The sequence below is a fragment of the Typopeltis vanoorti genome, chromosome 9 (genome assembly GCF_054136105.1).
Source record: "Typopeltis vanoorti isolate ZY-2024b chromosome 9, IOZ_Tvanoo_1.0, whole genome shotgun sequence".
Classification (NCBI taxonomy): domain Eukaryota; kingdom Metazoa; phylum Arthropoda; class Arachnida; order Uropygi; family Thelyphonidae; genus Typopeltis; species Typopeltis vanoorti.
Window position 1 is genome coordinate 44,190,221 of NC_143557.1, and position 22,825 is coordinate 44,213,045.

General features: G+C 34.4%; 1 protein-coding gene across 1 annotated transcript in view; it reads left to right on the forward strand.

Annotated features, from left to right (window-relative positions):
• Window positions 1–22,825, forward strand: part of nonC (serine/threonine-protein kinase Smg1) — a 1,124,353-nt gene that overhangs the window by 969,177 nt on the left and 132,351 nt on the right. Inside the window, exon 66 of the mRNA XM_090398044.1 lies at window positions 21,069–21,194. Within this exon, the coding sequence (XP_090254170.1) occupies window positions 21,069–21,194 (126 nt within the window). The remainder of the gene's footprint in view (window positions 1–21,068; window positions 21,195–22,825) is intronic.

Genomic DNA, 22,825 nt, shown 5'->3' on the forward strand with positions numbered 1-22,825 from the left:
TTTTTGTCTAGATATGTTTTGAAGTTTGTGGGGGAAGTGGAGGTGATATTGTAAAAGTTCAGATAAAGTAGTGGCCAGCGATTTTGATGGTTATTACTAATGGCACATATGTTTCTATATGTAGGATCCCATATATTGATCTGACCTATGCATGACTGTATTAGTAAAACTCCAAGTTTTTCTTCTCTAATTGGGGAGTTTATTGTCAGGCATATGTTGTATATTTCTTAATATGCCAAATATGTGTTACTGGTTGAAGAGCCATAGTCAAGGATATTTATATTAATGACTTCTATTAGGATGAGCTGATTTAATATGTGATTGTTGATGCTAGTTGAAACATATATCTATTTCATGGAGGAATCTGAATGGGTTTGCACCATTCAGCATGTGCAGCTTCTTCATTCATAAGCACTACTTCAATCTCTCCTGCACATTGCTTCTTACTTGTTTAGATTCATTCTCTGCACTCATTACTCTCCCTTCCAGCAGCAGTCTCTCCAAATGACTCATATGAGGCGTGTTCAAAAAAAGACTGAACTTTTTAAAGTGCACCAACCAGCACACCTAGCAGCAGATTTCAACAACAAACTGCTATTTTCCCCATTCTGCTGAGCATTGGTTGTCATGTTACATCTGCTGAAGTGAGCACGTCCACAAGCTGTTCGTCAGATTAGTGACAAAGTGACAGTGAAAGAGCTTGAAGAACAACTTGTGTGTGTGTGTGTGAAATTTTGCTGCAAACTTGATAAAAAATTTTACAGAGACATTTCAGTTGCTTAATCAAGCATACAGGGGGGATTGTATGAGCCAAATGCAGTGCTATGTTTAAGCATTTTAAGAAGGGCCCAGGCCTGGACGACCTTCCACATCAACAGACGATGACCATGTCGATTGAGTTCGTGCTGTGAATTGTGGAAATCGTCGTTTAACTGTCTGAGAAGTTGCTTACGAAGTGGGCATCGGCATAGGATCTGGCCATTAAATTTTGACTGAAAAACTTCAGATGTGTCACGTCAGTGCAAAATTCATGCTGCATTTGTTGACTGATGATCAGAAAGAGAACCATGTTGAAATCAGTCAGAAACTGCTTGCAAATGCAAATGGTAATGAAAACTTCCTTAAAAACATAACAGGAGATGAAACATTGGGTTTATGGCTATGATGTTGAAATCAAGCTGCAATCTTCGCAGTGGCTGGGGAAAGGGTCTCCTCGACCAAAAAAGCATGAATGAGTCAGTCAAAGATCAAGGTGGTATTGGTTGTGTTTTTTTTATCGAAAAGGCATTGTGCATTATGAATTTGTATCATGTGGTCAGATGGTAAACAAAGAGTTGTAAAAGGAAGTTTTAGCACGTTTGAGGGATGCTGTGTGCAGGAAGAGGCCTGAATTATGGGAAAACCAGACTTGGATGTTGCACCACGACAATGTGCTGGCTCATGCATCATTCCTCATCCCCAGTTATATTGCAAAACATCAGACATCCATTGTGCCCTATCCACCCTATTCTCTGGACTTAGCCCCAGCAGACTTTTTCCTGTTTCTCAAACTTAAAACCACTTTAGAAGGATATGGTCTCCAAACCATAGAGGAGATTCAGGAAAATACGATAAGAGAACTGCATTCCATCACAGAAAGTGCATTCCAGGAAGCATTCCCAACAATGGAAGAAACATTGGGAATGGTGTATCGCCAGAAGAGGGGATTACTTTGAAGGGGACAGCCCTTAAAATGTTGTAAAATGAGCAATAAAGTCTATAGCAAAAGTTCAGTTTTGTTTTGTTTTTTTAACATGCCTTGTATATTGTGTTTATTGTGCATCTGTGTCTGTCAGTCATGATTTTCAAAAATAGTGTTTTCACATGTTTGGAAAGAGGCTAAGGTTTTGATCATACTTTACTTTTCCCTTGATAAATACCATAATGCTGGCCTCCTCTTTTGTCTGTATAGGATATTGGACTGATAATTGTTATTGTTGTGTGCATACTCTTCTCTGCAACTTTTCAAAATTTCAGTCAAAGTTATTACATCAGTATTTAATATTACTATTATTGTAATATAAATATTAATGTAAGCTAGTATTTCTTTGTGCTTGTTATATTAATGTGTAAGGTGTTAAGTTCTGAATTTGTATGCATCTGTCCTACCACCTGTTTAACGATTTAAAAACATTAGGATTAATATTTTCCATCTGAATATATTTGCCTAGATTTACAATAGCCATCTTGTTGGACTTAGAAATGGTTTTAAACTTCTCTCTCTCTCTCTCTCTCTCTTAAAGGGGAAAGGAGTTCAGATTTGCATAAAATTTCGTAAATTGAGAGTATTTTCATTCTTTATCATAAATACCTGTGAGCCCCTAGTCCACAGAAACTTAGTTTTTTCTGTTTTTGTTTTCTTGTATTGATAATTAATTTTTGGAAGTATGGAGTCCAGTAATGTGTTACTGAAGTTGGGCGAGGAGGTTGCATGTTATTCAGGATTAATTTTAGCTTTGCTTGCTTGCTTTCTGCTAGGATGTGATCTCTCCAGATGTTTGTAAAACAGGGATCACAAAACATATGATAGTTGATGGTGATGGTCTGTTTCTCTGTGGTCCTTATTTAAAGAGGATGTTTGTAGTTTGTGAATAGTACACTGATTGTTGTGCCAGTCAGTTGTATTACAGAATTTAAGCTTCTATCCTTTCTTCTGGTATGCATCAATTTGCAGTTCTTTTTTTTTTTTTTTTTTTTTTTTTTTTCATTTCTTTCTGCAGTACATGTTTCATTTGCAAAAAAAAGAATATTTACTTTTTTTTTTTGCAGATCTTCCTTCTTGCACTTAAGGTTTTGCTGTACTTCCATTACTGCACAAGTTCAATTTTGTCAAACACTGTTTGAAGCACTTCTTCTGCACCTTCATTATTCTATCATAGGTAATATTGATACTCAAGATTTTGTTGATTTGTCCTTTATAGGAATTAAATAGTTCTTTCATATGTATTTGAACACATCTAAATGATCAGCAGTGGTGAAATCTTGCTTTCTGTTAGTTCAGGAAGAGACTTGCTTACCTTGCTACATTTCACTGATTTTGCTAGGGGATTGTTTTTTGCTTTTCATGTTTTCTCAGCACTGTGGACAGTGCCATTCTGTGCATTTGATTAATCCTTTTGCCTACCATGTGGCTTCTGATATCCTAGAGTACTAGTCATATAGCCTTTTCCCCTTCATCATATGTTGGATCACTGCACATATTTCAGGTTATATTGTGTGCATTAGCAACCTTGACTGTCTTGATGCCCTTCATACTTGATTTCTGTTAAGTGGTCAGCAGGAGGTTCATATTGAAGTTGAAGGAGTATGATAGTTATCCTTTCTTTTAGGCTTACATGGTGATCCCAATACATTTTGGAAAATTATGGAGACAACTACCATGTTTGAATAAAAACTTTAGTTTAATATAAACCAAAATCTACATTCGACGTTTCGGCCTTTATATCAAGGTCATCTTCTGGAGAATATATATACTACATACAGAGAAACAAGCTGAACTACAATCTACATCGTTTATTAAAGTTACCGACCAACCGTTACAACAATTATTGGCCTGACATCTGGTGAAAAAAAAAAAACTTACATCAGCGCTAGAGTCCTATTATTAATATTATCTATTGTTTGTGTGGTGTAAAGAGCAGGTACTTTTCCAATCGATTTGATGTAAGGTGTTGAGAGTGTGATCTGAGAGGCTTGCTTCACCAAAATGATTATATTTAATGTGTCTTATGTGTTCTTTCTTACATATAGGGATTGTACGTCCTGTTTCACCAATACATGGTAAGTTACAGGTGCAGTGGATGCAATACATTTCAGGATGTGCCAATGGGAGGAGAGGATCCTTAGAGAAGCTGAATATGTTTTTAAGTTTTGTAGGTGGTTTAAAGGTGGCATTGAGATTATAATGGTGTAGGATTCTGTTGATTTTTTCTGATAACCCTTTAATGTATGGGATGGCTATAGTTTTATTGTAATCTAGATTCTTTTTTTGATGATGTTTTATGCAGTACTTTATTAATAGTATTTTTGTTATAGCCATTATTTATAAATGTGTTGCTGATGATTTTTAGTTCCTGTTTCAGAGCTTGCTGGTTAGAGCAAATTGTTATAACTCTGTTTTTAAAGGTGTTAATAACTCCATATTTTTGTGATGGGTGATGGTATGAATTTGCGTGTGTGTGTATTGGCCAATGTGTGTCGGTTTGCAGTAGACCGTGAATGATAGGCTGTCTGAAGGAAGATGTGTGACCAGTGTATCTGGAAATGGGAGCGAGTTCTGATTTTCAATTTTAATAGTGAATTGTATGCGTTCATGTTGTTTGTTCAGGTGGCGGTGGCTAAGAAATATGTTTAGCATTTGTCACCCATGTGGCCAGATAACGAACGCATTGTCAACGTATCTAAGCCACACTGTAGGTTTTAGAGTGAAGGAATCCAAGAGCACTTTACTCAAAAGATTCCATATAGAAGTTAGCAATTGGGGGGGGGGGGTAGTGGTGAGCCCATGACTGTATCTTCTTTTTGTAGGTAAAATTTATTTTGCCACACGAAGTAACCGAAATGTAGTACGTGGACAAAGAGGGCCATCATGTTGGGTGGAAATTTGTCCGTAGGAGAAGAATTGTGTCATTGATTGGGACATTTGTGAAAAGGGCAGAAACATCGAAACTGACTAATACGTCATCTTTGTCGAGTGTTATGTTTTTAATTTTGTTTATAAAGTGTTATGTGACCTGTCAAGGATGACAGTGGCATTGCCTTTATCCGATTTCGTTATAATTATGTCTTGATTAGCTTTCAATGGCTTGATTGCTGATAGTTCCGTTTTTGTAAGATTGTTATGTATGGTTTTCTTATTGTTCAGAACATTGCTGGTTTCTAATCGTATTTTATCGGCTATATTATCGGGTAGGGACCTAATGCCTCTTTCTATGTGGTAAATAAAATCTTATTTAAAGACCTTTTTAGGTGCTATTGTGTAGTTAGGTAACGCCTTTATCGAGCGCAAGTTGGTCGCTATTTAAGGTGTGGCTTGATAAGTTCATCACATGGTGCTTGCAGGTGGTTGGTCGCTCCTTGTCTCCCTTGTTTGTTGTTCACTGTTGGAGCTGTTTACCACAGAGGAGATCTCCTGATTGGTTGGATTCGTATGATTGGCAGCCATATTTCGCCATTATTTCAAAATGTGAAATTTGCCTTGAGTTTTTCTTTATTATTTTCTAGGATATATTTAGCCGAATTGTTAGTAATTTTTTCAAGTACTTGTAGAATATTTGGATTTATATAACTCTATAGTTCGGATTGCACTTTTGAAACCTGATTTTGAATTATTGCTAGGTTTTTGCGGGCTGTTTGGAATTGCTCTCTAAGTATTGCTTTCTCTGTGCGGTCATATATACTAAGTTCTTTATATGACGTAAATTTATTTTTCAGCTTGATGTAGTTAGGAGTAAGGTTACTGTCTCTGCATCTCTTTAAAAAGGCCCGCCGATTGATCAAGAGGGAGATACTTACCATACTAATTGCAACGCTAGTGAGTATCATTTCCATGGATGATGAGGATCCTTTCTTTTAGGCTTACACGGTGATCTGAATACATTTTGGAAAATTATGGAGACAACTACCGTGTTTGAGTAAATACTTTAGTTTAATATAAACCAAAATCTACATTCAACATTTCGACCTTTATATCAAGGTCATCTTCTGAAGCAAGCTGCACTAATAGTATTTTTGTTATACACACATGGCAAATACATTTTTTTTTTCTTTAATATTGGGCCCACATACAAGAGGTTGGCTGGTCAACCTATAGTACATTAGTACCGTATATGGGTGATGGGTTGTGAAAGGAGAAGCTTGTTTACATTTGATTTAAATGCCTGCATATTGTATTCCTTTGGAAATATGCCAGGGGGAAGACTGTTCCACAGTACTGCAGTAGCAGGGATGAATGAGGAGGAAAAGAAACTTGTTCTGTGGGTTTCGAGGAGTACTGTAAAAAGATGTTGGGCGGCAGCTGTACGTGTTCCAATGGGTTTAGTACATGATGGGAGAATTATTGATGCTGTTTCAGATGAACATTTCCTGTGAAAGTATTTATAGAATATACAGATTGCAGAGACCAAGCGTCTATGTGAAAGTGAGGGGAGCAAGTTGGTGAGGGATGGGTCATTTATTAGTCTAATTGCTCTCCTCTGTATTGAGTCAAGCATTTTGAGGGTGCTTTTTGGATCCCCACTCCAGATGTGAGAGCAGTATTCAAGAGCTGGGTAGATTTGTGACTTGTATAGTGTTAACGGCTGCTTAGGGGGTGAAGTAACATCTTGAGTGAAAGAGAAAACCTAGTTTTTTAGAATCTGAGGATGCAATGGTTGTGATGTGTTTATGCCTGGAGAGGATTGATGTCAAGGTAATTCCGAGAAGAGAAATTTTGTCTTGCCTGTAAATTCGAGTGTCATCGAAAACAATGCTGGAGGGAAATGGTTCTTTTTTGTGAGAAATAAGACAGAACTGGGTTTTACTAGCGTTGAAGTTGACAAGGTTGAGCCCCATTGGCGGTCAGTCGAAAAAAAGATGGCTTGGAGGTCGGAATTAAGGGCAGCAGTGGTTGATGTTCTGTGGGTTGAAGTGAGTTGTGTAGAGTAGGGTTTGTAGATGAAAGGGAGGAATGTAATGTGCTGTCATCTGTGTAATGGTTAGAGGTCAACTGAAGTAGGTCATTGATATATAGAAGGAAGAGGGTCGGTGAGAAAACTGAACCTTGAGTGACCCCGGCATTAGTTGGATGGTGAGAGGATAGGGAGCCGTCTACCATCACACATAGTATGCATCCAGGCAGGAAGCTGGCAGTCCATCTGCAGAAGTCCTGAGGCAGTCCAAATGATGGGAGTTTGTTTAGTAAGCCTTTGTGCCAGACTCGGTCAAAGGCTTTGGAGATATCGAGTGCAACTACTTGAGATTCACCAAATTTTTCCATAGCGTTTGTCCAGTGATGAGTGATGTATGAGAATAAATCTCCTGTTGAATGGCTTTGGCGGAATCTATACTGGTAGTCGCTTAATAGCTGGGTACTTTCAAGGTAAATTAGGAGTTGAGAGTTGATGATTTTCTCCATTACTTTTGATAGGACTGAGGTGATTGAGATGGGGCGGTGGTTAGATGGCAGTGATTTGTCACCCTTTTTAGGAATGGGTTGAAAATAGGCCAGTTTCCAGGTTTTAGGATATATACCAGTGGAGTGTGTACAGGTGGCATAGGATAGGAGTCAGTTCAGATGCACAGACCTTCAGGATAATTGGAGGAATTCCGTCTGGGCCAGGAGACTTTTTAGTGTCTAATTTAGACAGCAGGTTTGTGATGTCTTTTTGGCAAAAGGATACAGGGAGCATTGTATGATGGGCAGTTGGAATGACTGGAGGGCATTTGCCATTGTCAGTTATGTGTGCATTGGAAGCAAAGTGTGATGCCAGGAGATTAGTTTTTTGATGTTGCAATTGAGCCATCTGGGTATGATAGAAGTGGAAATAGTGTAGGGCAAAAGTTACGGCCAGTTGCCTTGGCAAGAGACCAAAAGGCAAAGCTGCCGTTTCGACAGGCTGCAAGCTTCCTGCTTTTGGTCCATTCAAATTCTGTTTTGGAAGTATTGATAATTTTCTTGCATTTGTTACAGGCTTCAGTGTAGGTATTGAATGAGGATGGTGTCGTGACGTTCTATTTTCATGTTATGTTCTAAATTCGCCATCTTGGTTCAAGTCACTCTTATCAATATAACAACTAATTGCAAATTGATCACAGATCCAAAAGTAGGGAAATTTATAATTATACTGCGCCACCCTATTTTTAGATTAGTCTATAAAATAGTAGGATCAATTCTTAATTAAGTTAGCAGTCTCCTCATATATTTAGGCCGAATTATTTACTATTCCACTTGGGGTTCCTGCAAGATTCGAATATTTATGAACGGTGCAATAAAAGGGAATTCAGGCAAACACAATATTTAGATTAACAAAAATAAACATTTAATATATGATATATATAACAAATACAAGAATACTGCTTTAAAATGAAACAATACAATCAACTTAATACATCTTGTTAAGTCACTCATGCCAATTCAATGTTCTAAACTTTCACATACAATTCACAGCTTCAAAATCACAAGCTTTCTTAACTCAAGTTAATAAAACGAAACTTCTTATTGAATCAGTCTCCACATATCTATCAGCTGTACTTAATGTTTAATTTCACAGGAAGCACTAATCAAGGTAGACAATATTCCAAGCAATCTTATTTCGGACTTTGAACTTCGAAGATATGTTAATGTTAGAATAAACAAACAAGTATGACTACTCTTACGAGATACAATCTTCAATACATCAATTAATTGTGAGCACACTTATGAATTAACTTATTTACGTTAGCGGAACACATTAATAAAAATTCTCCAACGATTTAACTGAACTACTGTTAATTGCGCTTCACTACTCAAAAAAAAACAGCAATAAGGTACTGATATCCTTCCTTGTTTACTTTTCTACAACAAGTTAAGTTCATTATATTCTTCTCAGGGCAACACAGAATTAAGACGTAATTCAAGCTTAACTGGAACTAATCAGAATTTCCCATTGAATGTCCAGTTCTTTATTTATCCGATTACGACATCAATTTTCCTCTATAACCACAGCTGATTTCACTTGCAGCTGAGTATAAGATTCACTGCGTTTTTTGCTCACTTCTAAATACTATGCTCTTGAATTTCTGCCCTAAAGAATTTATAATCTTTCTTTCACTTCTTTGCTTGTATCGTACCTTCCTTCAGGCTCCGCAAAACTCTTTTCTTTTCTTTCTATAAAATTCTTATTACCTCCCCTTTCTCCTTTCTGGTTCCAAGGTCACGCACTCTTCGACTCGTGCTTGTTTATTTCATGCGTCTCCATGACAATGCATGAACGTAAACATTTCGCTAATGTAATACAACGCTCTACTCTTACATAAGTGATTACATAACATTAATTTTCACAAATAAGAATAAACAGAATATTTGAGCTACTTAATCAGCTCTTTCATTACGTATACAATTATTTATAATACACTTTTCATTACTTTACATATATATTTTAGTTATCATAAATTTCTACACATATTATTATTTAATAAATTAATAGTAGGTTAAGTTTAGAATAAATATTTAAATAGTAATCTTTAATTAAGGAACAATAAGTAATCTTTATACAAATTATGATTAATACATAATAAGCAATGTTAAATGTGAATGAAAAAAAATAAATTACACAACATAGTTTCATTCACAATTTAACAATGGGGTTCTTGATTTGGGCCAGTTGTGGTATGCTTGATTCTTCATTTATATAGCCTTTGCACCTGTAACTTACATGCATGCTAATTCATATCACCACCCATAACAAAAATATGGAATCATTAGCACCTTTAAAAACAGAGTTATAACAATTTGCTCTAACCAGCAAGCTCTGAAACAGGAACTAAAAATCATCAGCGACACATTTATAAATAATGGCTATAATAAAAATACTATTAATAAAGTACTGCATAAAACATCATCAAAAAAGAATCTAGATTATAATAAAACCATAGCCATTCCATACATTAAAGGGTTATCAGAAAAAATCAACAGAATCCTACACCATTATAATCTCAATGCCACCTTTAAACCACCTACAAAACTTAAAAACATATTCAACTTCTCTAAGGATCCTCTCCTCCCATTGGCACATCCTGAAGTGTATTGCATCCACTGCACCTCTAACTTACCATAAATTGGTGAAACAGGACATACAATCCCTATACATAAGAAAGAACATAAGACACATTAAATATAACCATTTTGGTGAAGCAAGCCTCTCAGATGACACTCTCAACACCTTACATCAAATCGACTGGAAAAGTACCTGCTCTTTACACCATACAAAAAGCTGGTATGAAAGAAAATTTAAGGCAGCCTGCGAAATTCTGATAAACCACCCAAATATCAACAATAATGGTGGCATGAAAATTCCAAGAATCTGGATGGCACATATTCAGCCTACTTAATATTTAGTATCCAGCATACTTCAGGACTCTAGGCAACCTTCAGGCAACCATTCCATACCAACTGGTTGAAATTTATATGTATAATCATGGTGTTAATATACATATATATATATAGACTTGTTGTTGCTCCCAATGTAATTTTACAACCAATAAATAATATTTATAATAGGACTCTAGTGTTTATGTGGTAAGTTTTTTTTTTTTTCACCAGATGTCAGGCCAATAATTGTTGTAACGTTTGGTCAGTAACTTTAACAAACCATGTAGATTGTAATGCAGCTTGTTTCTCTGTATATAGTATATATGCTCCAGAAGATGACCTTGATATAAAGGTCAAAACGTCGAATGTAGATTTTGGTTTATATTAAACTAAATTTTTTACTCAAACACTGTAGTTGTCTCCATAATTTTCCTAAATGTAAAAGCATGATAGTTACTATGCTGACCTAACCTAACCTGATGTGCAGCACTGAAATAGCTATCGCTTAATGATGGATACTACTAGTAAGTATATTGGTCGATTGGTAGAGCCTCTACTACTAATGGCTCAAGCAAAAGTTAAGCAAGTTTGAGCATGGTTAGTAGTTGGAAGTGGATCAGTTGTTCAATGCTGTTAGCACACTCTCCCTCGATGAGTCTTTGGACTTCCTGGAGGTGTCAAATAACAATAATTAGCAAGATATGCACCTTTCCCATGGCTGTTGTTGCTGCACTTTAAATAGCAGATATTACTAAAAAATACTTGATTTTCCACCTGTATCCAAATTGGAACAGTAGATGCTTCCTTATCTAGAGAGCATCTACAGAGATTGGAACAAATTGGAGAGAGCTTTGAATAAACTGGAACACTAGATGCTCTCTTGTCTGGAACCAAATATCCAAGAATTAACACACATTTTGAACAACTCAATCCTGTACTACTTCTGAAACTTAAGAGCATAATATTCAACAGCAGTTCAGCAGTTCCATTCCAAACAACTAAAAACTGCAATAATTTCACATGTCCTCCCCCATTTGTAAATATGACATTCAGAACTACAGATTTACAGCTAACCAGTCATTTCTTAACTTCTTGAAAAAGTAATACACACACAAGACTACAGAACTACTTAAAGAAATACGTAATCTCCCAAAAGCAATATGCTTTCCAGAAAATGAAAAAACACAATCATGTTATACTAGACAACATTACTGAAACTCTAAGCAAAGTGTTCGATAAAAACAAATTCGCTGTCCTTATGCTTCTTGACCTAACCAGAGCTTTTCATACATTGGCCATGAAATACTTCTGTTCAGATTATACTCATTTGGAATTAGAGGTACACTATGTACATGGTTTAGAAATTATCTTTCATATAGAACACAAGTGACAAAGATAGGCACGAATGATAAGCCAGAGTATATATACACCATGGAGACCCTCAGGGAACAATATTATCACTAACTCTGTTCAACATATACATAAATAACATTTACTACTTGGCTGCACAAAATCAAATACATCAGTATAGATTACTAAAAGTCAACACAAACATTAACACTGCTCTATCCACTCAAGTGAAATGAAATAACTGCCTACTTCTGCCACATTTCAGTGTAGTAATCTAAAGAACACTAAATGTAAATGATAACTATAAAGAACCCAAGCACCATCCACCCTGTACCATTGACTATATACACTCACACATGCCACTGCTTTAACAATAGCAGTTATTACTATATAATTTTAAAATAACAGTCTTACACATGTAGAGAAAACAGAATTTATTAATACCCCTATATATTTTGCTCAATATAACATGAGCATCATTCATGGAGAAAGCTGAATTGCCTACAACATTTAAAATATGGTCTGACTTCTATATGTCTCATTTATAGCTGAATGAGTAGGAGGAAAAACTGTTGAAGTTCCACCGAAGCAGGTATAGTTATGTAATTAAAAAACAAAAAAAAATAAAGTAATTCATGGAAATTTCTTCCCAAATGATGATTAAAATAGATGATCAAATTTAAACCTGTTGTAGTGCAACATCTTTGTTTGATTCATATAAACTGTGTTTAGTGTTAATAGCATGGGAAGTAAGGCTTGAACCTTCTGATCCCAGAAGAATGTTGTGCTACAATAAATTTAAATTTGATTGTCAATTTCTTGTATTGTGTGAAGCTCTTTGGCACTACCATAATCATAATCAAATAGACTGTATGCCTATCTGTAAGTTTTGGGAAATAATTGCCATTAATTGTTTATAATTGTAACTTTTGTGTATATATATATAAAAATCAAGAAGTTTTGACTTAAAGCCTATTGAAAACAAGAAGGATCACGAAAAAAAAACTCAATCAGAAACTAGACTTGATAAATATATTTGAAGGAGACATAAATAAAATAAGCAAAAACCTAACAGAAGTAATAATCTCAGCAGCCAACGAATTCAAAAGCAACAAAATGACAATAAACTTTCAGAGGAAACCTTACAATTTCTAAAATAGAATATGCAGAACTATGTAAAACAATAAGGAAAAAAGATGAGAAATGAAATAAGATCTTATAACACTACAAAAATAAAAGAAACAATTGAAAACAATAAAAATGTGAAAATACTAAGAAAACATTTATCAGTTGGCAAAAGTCATATAACTGACTGCAATAAAATATAAGAATGGAACTACAATAAGGAACCAAGAACAAATCCTAAGCAGGCTAGACGAATTTATAAAGAACTCTATAATGATCCTTCAGTAGATAAATCAGATATAAATAAGTCTTTTCCCATCACATATGGAATTCATCCTCCCCATTCACTTCAAATGAAATAAAACAAGCATTAAAACAAATGGAAAATGTCTTGATGAAGACCTAATTCACATAAAATTAATTAAATTAGGAGGAAACAGCATAATTCACCATGTTACAAACTTAATTAAATTTATGCCTAGAAGAGGGGAAGATACCAGAAAACTGGAAAAATACTACTCTGATACTGTTATTTAAAAAAGGAGACAAAGAAGAAGTAAAGAACTATAGACCAATTAGTATTCTCTCTAATCTGTATCTGTACAGAATGCTCACAAAAGTAATAACAAACAGGTTAACCCCCTCTTCCAGACTCAAATCAACCAGGATTCCATAAAGGCTTTAGCACAATTGATCATATTCATGCAGTAAAACAAATAATAGAAAAAGCAGAAGAAAACCAATTGCCTCTCTGTTTAGCCTTTATCAATTATGAAAAAGCATTTGATTCCATCAAAACTAATGCAATAATCAAAGCACTCCAGAATCAGGGAATTCCTGGAGAATATATGGACCTCCTCCGGGAAATATGCCACACTGCAACAGCAACTATCCAACTTCATGCGAGTAGCAATAAAATATCAATTGAAAAAGGTGTCCGACAAGGAGACTCTATCACCAAAATCTTTGCAGCAGTCCTTCAAGAAATATTTGATAATATAAACTGGACAAACCTTGGTATAAAAATTAATAACAGAAACTTAACACCTAAGAGCAGATAATATCATAATTTTTGCAAACACTCCAGAAGACCTTAATATAATGATAGAAGACTTATATCATGAAAGCAGAAAAGTTGGTCTAAAAATAAACAGAGAAAAAACTAAAATGATGTTTAATCATTTTATAACATCAAAAAACATAATAATAGAAAACAATTTCTTGGAAAGAGTCTCTTCATATACATACTTAAGTCATCTTGTTGATCTAAACTGTGAACTCCAAAAGGAAATAAATAGAAGAGTTCAACTTGCCTGGAGTGCATTCAGAAAATTGAAAAGCATTTTTCAAAACGATGTCCCACTCTGTTTAAAAAGGAAGACATTTAACCAGTGTATACTTCCAGTCATCACATATGGTTGTGAAACTTGGTCTCTAACAAAAGCACTGGCAAATAAACTAGCAACAACTCAAAGAAAAATGGAGAGGTTGATGCTAGGCATCACATTAAAAGATAAGAAGCAAAACACCTGGATAAGAAATCAGACTCATATCACAGACATCTCTTCAGAAGAGAAGATGAGCGATGGACCACCATACTAACGAACTGGATTATAAAAGAAGGGAAACAAGGCTGAGGATGTCCTAAAAGAAGGTGGAGTGATGAATTGTGAAATTTTTTGGGGAAAATTGGTCAACCATTGCCAAGAAAGGTGGAAAGAACTGAAGGAGGCCTTCATCCAGCAGTGGACAAAAAATGACTGCAAAGATGAAGAAGAATATATATATATTTAAATTTTAATGCATAACTATACCCTTTTCCTTGCTCTTTAGTAGTGTTTCCATTTCCTCCTTGCTGAGCTGCGACTGAGACATGGTAGCACATATATGCTGTATGACTCATTCTTGTCTTCATATTTTAAACGTTTTAGCCATTTCTTCAGTTTTTTCTCTTATGATACACATCTTACATTGAGAGAAATATATAGGAATATTTAATAAATTCTAGTTTCCTTTACATGTTTGAAACTATTATTTTAAAATAATATTATGTTTATTACATATGTTTCTATTATCTAACTTGCAGCTACCACTGTTCCAAATTACACCTATAATAATACACACTGTATATCACATAGATAGCCACATTAAATGAGCCAAACACATTGATGCATACATTGCAAGCTCTCTGCCATTGCTTCAAAATTCTTCCAAGCAAAAAAAAAAGAAAAAGAAACTCATATATAATATACTTTGTGGAACAGTACTCAGGTATAATATAGCAGTTCTTTGCAAACACAGCAAACAATCACCTATCAAATATTGGGGGGGGGGGGGGATACACCAAAAAATTGTTTCAGCTGTGCTTTGCAGGCCCAGTGCACAACCAGTCAATAACCAAACAAATTGAAATAATCTAAATTATTTCAGTAACACCTTTGCAATAGAGACTTATATTGCACAGCACAACTACTGACTATGATCCTCTATATGACTAGGCATTATAACAATTAATATGGTGCAGCTCTGACATGATCTCATACCCATACTGCTCAGCAACCTGCCATACAATCTAAAATATCTAAAGAGTTCTCCAACATTAAAACCTGGACTGCAGAATTCGAAGTTATATCAACACATTTAGTACAGCAAAAGGTGACATCCGTACCATATAAAACATAGAAACCACTATAATTAAATTAATCCCACTCACTTCAGAAAAACTAATTCCTGTTTCAAAGTTAATGGGATTACACTGCTTTATCAGCTCTTCACTTACTACTAATATTGTTAACCTTATTTAACAAATATTTTTTATTTTATGCAATAACTTATGAATGCACACACACATTAAAAAATTATGTAATATATAATGCATGTTATATACAGGGTGTTCGGGATAAATTTGACAGTTTCGTAAGGAAAAAGAAAATCTTCTTTGTATCTATTAAATTTAATGAATTGACAAAAAAACATTACAGGCAGAGTTAATTACAATACTATCAACAAGATTTACTCAAAATAACCACCATTAGCATCGATCACAGCTTCAATTCTGCTTCGGAACCTCGAACAAGCTGATGCTACAGTCTCCCTGGGAAGGGCCGCAAAAACTGTTTTAATTTTATCCATTAACTGGGCTTTTGTATTACTGGAAGTGCGATTGGTGTCTTTTTCAACTGCGCCCCATACAAAATAAACCATGGGGTTAAGGTCTGGGGAGTTTGGAGGCCAAACATTTGGACTGGTGAAGTCGTAGAAATTTTCAGAAAACCATTTTTGACTTTTCCCAGAGGTGTGGCAAGGGGCCGAATCCTGCTGCCATACATACGGCCTACCATTGGCTACCCTTGTTATCCAGGGCTTGACTACAGTTAGCAACTCCACGAACAAAGCCTGAATTCCAATGCCAGGGTTCTTCAACACCTGTTCCTGCAGATTTGCGAGGAATTCTGCTGTACGAACGCAATCAGATCGTCTGCTAGGGATCTTTCTTCTTGCTACATCCTCGTAGTCACCATTGCAAGTCTCTAGTTCATGCCTGATTGTTTTTACTGTATTCAGGGAGCATTGGGCAGCAGTCGTAATATCCTTATTTTGATGGCGGCCACGAATCATCATGATACAAGTTATTCTCTTCCATGATTCAGGTGGGTTCCAGCTATCCATCCTTTCTGACATCTTGTATATGAATGAAGAAGGGTCCAAACTTTTAAATGAAGAGAAGTGTGTGTTAATACATGTAACTTACGGAAAAATATAATTAATTATAAATATGTCAAATTTATCCCGAACACCCTGTATATTGTTTTATACCTTTAGATCATACTTTGCTGTTAGCATTATGTAAAGTTATTATATATCAAAGTGTGCTATAACATGATAGACAACATGTGTATGATGTTATTTCCCACTTTGTCTCTTTATAATTGTATGTCCTAATTTTCATGTTTATCAGTATTCTAATTATGTTTCAGATAAAGAAATATTAACAGTAATAATGTACCAACTGGAAAAAATAATAATAATATACTAATCATTTTGTGAAAATAAAATTCCTTGATTACTAATTTAATTAAATTTAAAAAATCACCAATAAGATTCATAAAAAGATTAATTTTTAAAAAAATCTAATCATTGTAGAAAATGAACTACCTACGCAGCACTTCAGTGGCGAACTTTATACTCAAGATGATTATTGTACATATGTAAATATTTGAGAGATCAATAAAAATCAATATTATTTTTTAAAAAAAAACGAATTTTTTTTTTTATCTGATTTTTTGCTAAGTGCTCTTGATACACTCTCTTGTTCCTTACCAGCTGTCTCTTAGTCTACCTTATATTTTTCTCCTTTTTTTTTATACTTGCATAATTTCACTAACCATTTCTGTATATAGTTTATTTATTCAGATGATGTATACCATGGTTATCTCCTAAGTATACATGCCACCGCTCAATATTTTTGATTAGCCTTCTACATTGATCTTTTCCACTTCATTTGAATTCTAATAGTCGTAGATGTTATCCTCCTGCAGTTGACAGCATATGTTATGACATGTTTGCAATTTGTGTTCTTATTGTTTTTATCTCTTATATGCTGTATTAACAATTGCTAAGAAACCTTGCTGAAAATTCTATAAATAATAAAAATATAATAAAATATAATATAATAAATAATATAATAAAAACAATCCTTATTCGGCTAAGAAACGATATGGGATGTAATATCCCTTAACTTAAACAAGTCATATGTCGCCGAATTGAAGCCTTTGGCTCTTCATAATATCTAATAATTTATTAGGACACCTCTCGGCAATACTCATAGAAGGGTTGTAAGTTCTGTTCGCTACAAATTTGATATTAACTGGGTCTACCTACTCACTGATGAGACCTCAATAAAGGTTGAAACCGGTCTGGGTAGTGACCTTCTCTCATAATGTAGAACAGTAATACAGCTCCTAGGAGCTAAGTTCACATTATGGGTAAATATCAAGAATAGTGATCGGAGCTTGCTCCACCTTTGACATGAGTTGCCTCAGCTTGCACTACCTTAAGGGGCAGTTGCTGCAGTATCCAGGTATTTGCTTACGCTTGGAATCGCCGAACTTTATATAGTTTCTACTATATTCGGCATGAAACTCTTTGAGTTTCTTATTCGGCTAAGAAACGATATGGGATGTAATATCCCTTAACTTAAACAATGAAAATATTTTTTCTGATGTAAGTGTTATTCCATTACTCTATAATAATTTTATCAACAGACATGGTACACTGGCTTCATAACCTTAGTTACTTCAGCTATAATTCATAGTAGCCAAGTTTCCATTTTCTTTGAACAAATGAAAGTCTTCCTTTTGTGTGGTATTTGGCTGTTAAGTTCCTACAGAGTAGCAGTGTATCTATCATCTTAACAAGAAAATCTTCCTTTCATCTGTGTGTGCTTTTTTTTTTTTTATGTGGCTTCCACCCACAGAAGGTTAAGCACAAACCTATGGTATGTTTGTGCCATGGGTGGACTAAGGATTTTTTTTTTTATTTTATTTTATTTATTTTTTTTTGTATTTTTATTTATTTTATACATAGTCTGGAAACCCTGCTCTAGAGACCAAACATGAGACTTTTTCAAGCTACTTCAGGCCTCTCATAATTGAATCATTGGTCTTGCACGGTGATGAAATTCATCTCTCACCTAAAGACAATCAAAAACATTGATGCCCACAGTGGGATTCAAACCAGCAATAACCTCTTGATTGGAGAGTGAATATGCTAACCACTGAGCCAACCAGGCTGGCATGCTTGTGATGTGACTTGAACTGGTGATGAACACTAGGGCAGCGGTGTACCAGAATAGATGCTTCCTTTCTTTGTCATCTTAACCAAAACCTTCTTTTCATCTATTTGTGCATGCCTGTTATGTAGCTTAAATTGGTAATCAGCAGCCAATTGTCTATTCATCACCAATTCATAATCTGCAAAAGGAGGCCTATCCATACCATTCACTTAAATTTTCATTCAATTTCTAAACATTATGTTCTGAATTGCTTATTATTATTATCCAGTTGCTTATTATTATTATTGCCAGTGAATTCAACTTCACATTCTCTTGATAGTGATTATACAACTGCATTGTTAATTGTGGAGATTGTGCTTGCTTTTTCTGATGATTTCATACATTTGGTACAACATGCAGTTGTATTTATCTGTGCAATTGTACTGCCATTAAATCATCATGCATATCAAGGATTTAGGCCTAGCATGGCCTGTTCTGGGCCTTAGAAGTCATCGTTTAAGAGGACGTCCTGGTTTTCTTTTTCCTAATGGCTTGTACTTTAAGGCTTGTTTTGGTAATCTTTCTGTTTTCATTCTTTGAATGTGTTCCATCCATTTATGTTTATATTTTTTAATTTTTTCTATTACTGGTTCTTGGTTTAATTCTTTCATGATTTCTTTGTTTCTTTTGTGATCAAATAGGGTATACTTTGCAGTTTTTCTCATAAACTTCATTTCTGCTGTTGTTAATCTTTGTTTGTCTTTTTGTTTTATTGTCCAGATTTCACTTCCATACATTAAGACCGGTAAGGCTAACTAATGTATTGTATACTTTTAGCCTGGTTTGTTTTTGAACTAGGTTTGGTTTAAATATAGAGTTAATTACACCTGTTATTTTTAAATATTTTGCAATTTTTACATTTATATGTTTTTCATTTTCATCCTAGGTCAGTGGTGTTCAACCTTTTTTACTACGTGAGCTACTTTTCTATGAAAAGTTATTCGCTGATCTACTCTCTTATATAGATCATGTTTCCCCAACCTGATATCTGATCACGCACAAATAAACAACTAAAAAAAAAATACACAACTAAAAACTTAATTTGGGTATTTAAAAATTTATTTATCACTTAATTATTTTAATACAACAAAAAAAAAAAAAAATGTATTCAAATAAAATATTTATTTCTCTATTTTGGAAAACCAAAGTTAGAAAAAACAACAGAATGATTACAAACTCACAAGTTACAGGAAATGCTTTTTCATAGAATGTCTGGAGACAGGGAAAACAAGAGGCCATCTCTGGAAGCTGTATAAGGAGGGAAGGAGGAGTAGATTTTTTGTATGGATGAATGGTGGGTGATTGAAATGCATTGCCTGAAAGTGTGATGAGTGTAGAGACAGTTAATGTATTTAAGTCTAGGTGATGACTGTGCATGTGAAAGTGAGACCTCCTATTATGAGGTTGCATGATAATAATAATAATTAGGAAAAAGTAATGATGGATAGATAGTAGGGGAGAGAGAGAGAAATGGCTTCAGCTCCTTTATACTATCATGTAGCCAAAGGAACAACTACCAAAAGACTAGTTGAAACTAAAATCCAGAAATGACTGGTACCCAGATGTTTAGTCTTATCTAAGTGAACTGCCTTGAGTTAGCCTTCTCTGCCTGGGATTGCCCTTCATTCATGCCTACAGTTAATGATGAGACATGAAGTAACAGGATGGATCAATGTGAAAAACCTTCATAATAAAAATAGACAGAATTTTCTCTCTCTCTCTCCTTGGTGAATATATTGTGTAATGTGGTGGTCTATACTACCTGTCCAAAAATTCACTACCGTTCAGAATTCTTCCTAAACATAAAAATTGTCAGAACAGAACAATAAAATATCCATAATGCAATATTGTAAAGCATTTGTTTACCATATTATGTATATCCTATTGTATTTCAAAGCCATGTTTTTTTCCCTAACTTTCCATAAATGATATTTTATTTATAAAAATCAAAATAATCTTCCCATTGCTGATAGGTGAGGAGTATTATGCAAAAAGAAGAAAAAAAATGTTCTGTTGAAAGTAATGAAAGTCCAAAACATTACAGAATCTGTTCCAAATACACAGGATAAGTGGGCAGCTGTAGAATGCATGTAGTACTGTTTTCATTCAGTAACTGAATTCGCATGGTGGATCTCAGATGTTAACATACCTCCATTTGATGGTATTTACTAGAAGTGATCATATGAAATTTTCCAGGCATGATGAAAATTGTAGATAGGAAGTTAGTAATGAAAATTTGTGTACATTTTTCATAGTTCTATCATATCCTGTACACCCTTTGAGGGTATATATCAGGAATTTGATGATGATGAAGACCCAAGCATAAGTATACAGAGTTTTGCAGGAACTATCTTCATGAATAGTCTATTTGTATATCAAGGCTGTTTACTGAATGTCGTTTTCCCCAGTACCAAGTCATAATTTCTTGTCAAATATAATATATCTTATAAGCTAGAAGTAAAACTATCTACCTTTACTCATCAAATATGTACATATATTAGCATTTTATTTATAATAACATACTCTAATGCTATAAACAAATCAACAACCTTTCTTAGATATAATCATCATGAGTTTCCCTTATTTTTGTTGGTAGATCTTTGACTATTTAAATGCTTTGTTAAATAAAATTGTAACATTACATCATTTTGATGTAATATTACTTTTTTTAAGCCATTACCAGAAAGAGGTGGAGTCACCCAGGAATGGATTTCTTGTGTAATGGACAAGGTATCACAATCACTAGGATCTTGTAAAGAGAAGCTAGATGAAAAAAAGAAAAATATTTATATTGAATGGGTAAGTTGTTTTCTCTCATCTGTGTTCTTATTTCTTGGATAGTAGATATATATTGTTATTATGATTATTATTAGGCCTCCAGGGAGTCTAGGACTCATGTTAGGCCATATATCACCCACACTAGCTGGCAAACCTTCTCTTAGACCAGGGGTCAGCAAATGGCAGCCCACAGGCTGCATGCGGCCTGAACATGCATTTTTGGCAGCCCATAATAGGTTGACCATACTTACATGACGTATGGCCTGTGTGTTGAATTATTTAAATAATGCATTTTATAATATGAATAATAAATTGAAAATAATTTGATACCTTTGGCACGAGTTAGTCATGATGACTCACTGTGTGAGTCATCATGAGTGGGGATAACAAAGGTGACTTCATCCAACGACAACCGAGATTTTGGCGCACTTTTGCAGTCGTGTTCCTGGTCTGTCTTTTAATATAATTCAATAATATCAACTATTATTTTCAGAGGATATATATTTCTTAAAAATAATTTCAAAAATGGGTTCACAAAACGGAAAATTGCAGATGTAGGAAGAAGGTTTAATGTTAAATGGAAGAGCAAGTACTTCTTTATTGAAAATGGGGGTATTCTATTTCTATCATTGAAAGACGTTATGGTCTTTCAATTACATTAAATTACGTCCGACGCAACGGTCTGCACCGCCAATTTCAAGAATTCTTGATAGAAATAGAATTGGACTGTTAGGACGTTATCTACTACTCAGCTGTTAGATGGTTAAGTAGAGATGCTGTGCTAAAATCAATTTTTAATTTACATGAAGAAATAGATATTGTCATGAGAGAACATGAAAATACTGCTCACAACTATCAGATAAAAAATGGATTATGTGTTTTGCATTTATTGGTAGATATTACAACATACCTTAATGAATTTAATGTGAACCTGTGGGGCCAAGGTAAATTACTAGTCGAACTGTTTTCTGACATAAAAGTTTTTGAAGGGCAAACTATGTCTGTTGATGAAACATATGATGGAAGAAAATCTACATCATTATATATTTGCAAATCTGCATCTACAATTGGATAGCAAAGACAAAAGGAAACTTTTGTTGGTATCATTGAAGATTTACAAACGGAATTTTCAACAAGATTTGTGGATTTTCATAAAAATAGCATCGAAATGCGATTATTTTTGAACCCTTTTAATGTCGACATTGATGACGTATCAAACCAACTAGAGATGGAAGTTTTGGAACAGAATGAAACATTGAAGAACTCATTTTTGTTAGAAAATGTTTAAACATTTTATCGATGCTTAGCAAAAAATTTGAAGGATTATTCCGTTTCGCAAAGAAGATGATGGTCGCATTTGGAAGCATACATTTGCAAATAAGCATTTTCTGCCATGTGTTAAAAAAGTAAATTTTTACTTCTCGACTGACTGATGAACATTTGCATGCTTCGATTCGAATTTGCTAAGAGAAATAAGTCACAAAAGTCACCTTAAGCAAGGAGACACACATTGTGATGCATAAACTATATTATTTTGTTTTTACTTGATAATAAGTTTTCAATAAGTTTCATTTTCATTCTTGTTTCATATCTAGTACTTAAAATATTTCTGTGTTTTTTAAGATTGATATATTACAAATTGATAAATGAAG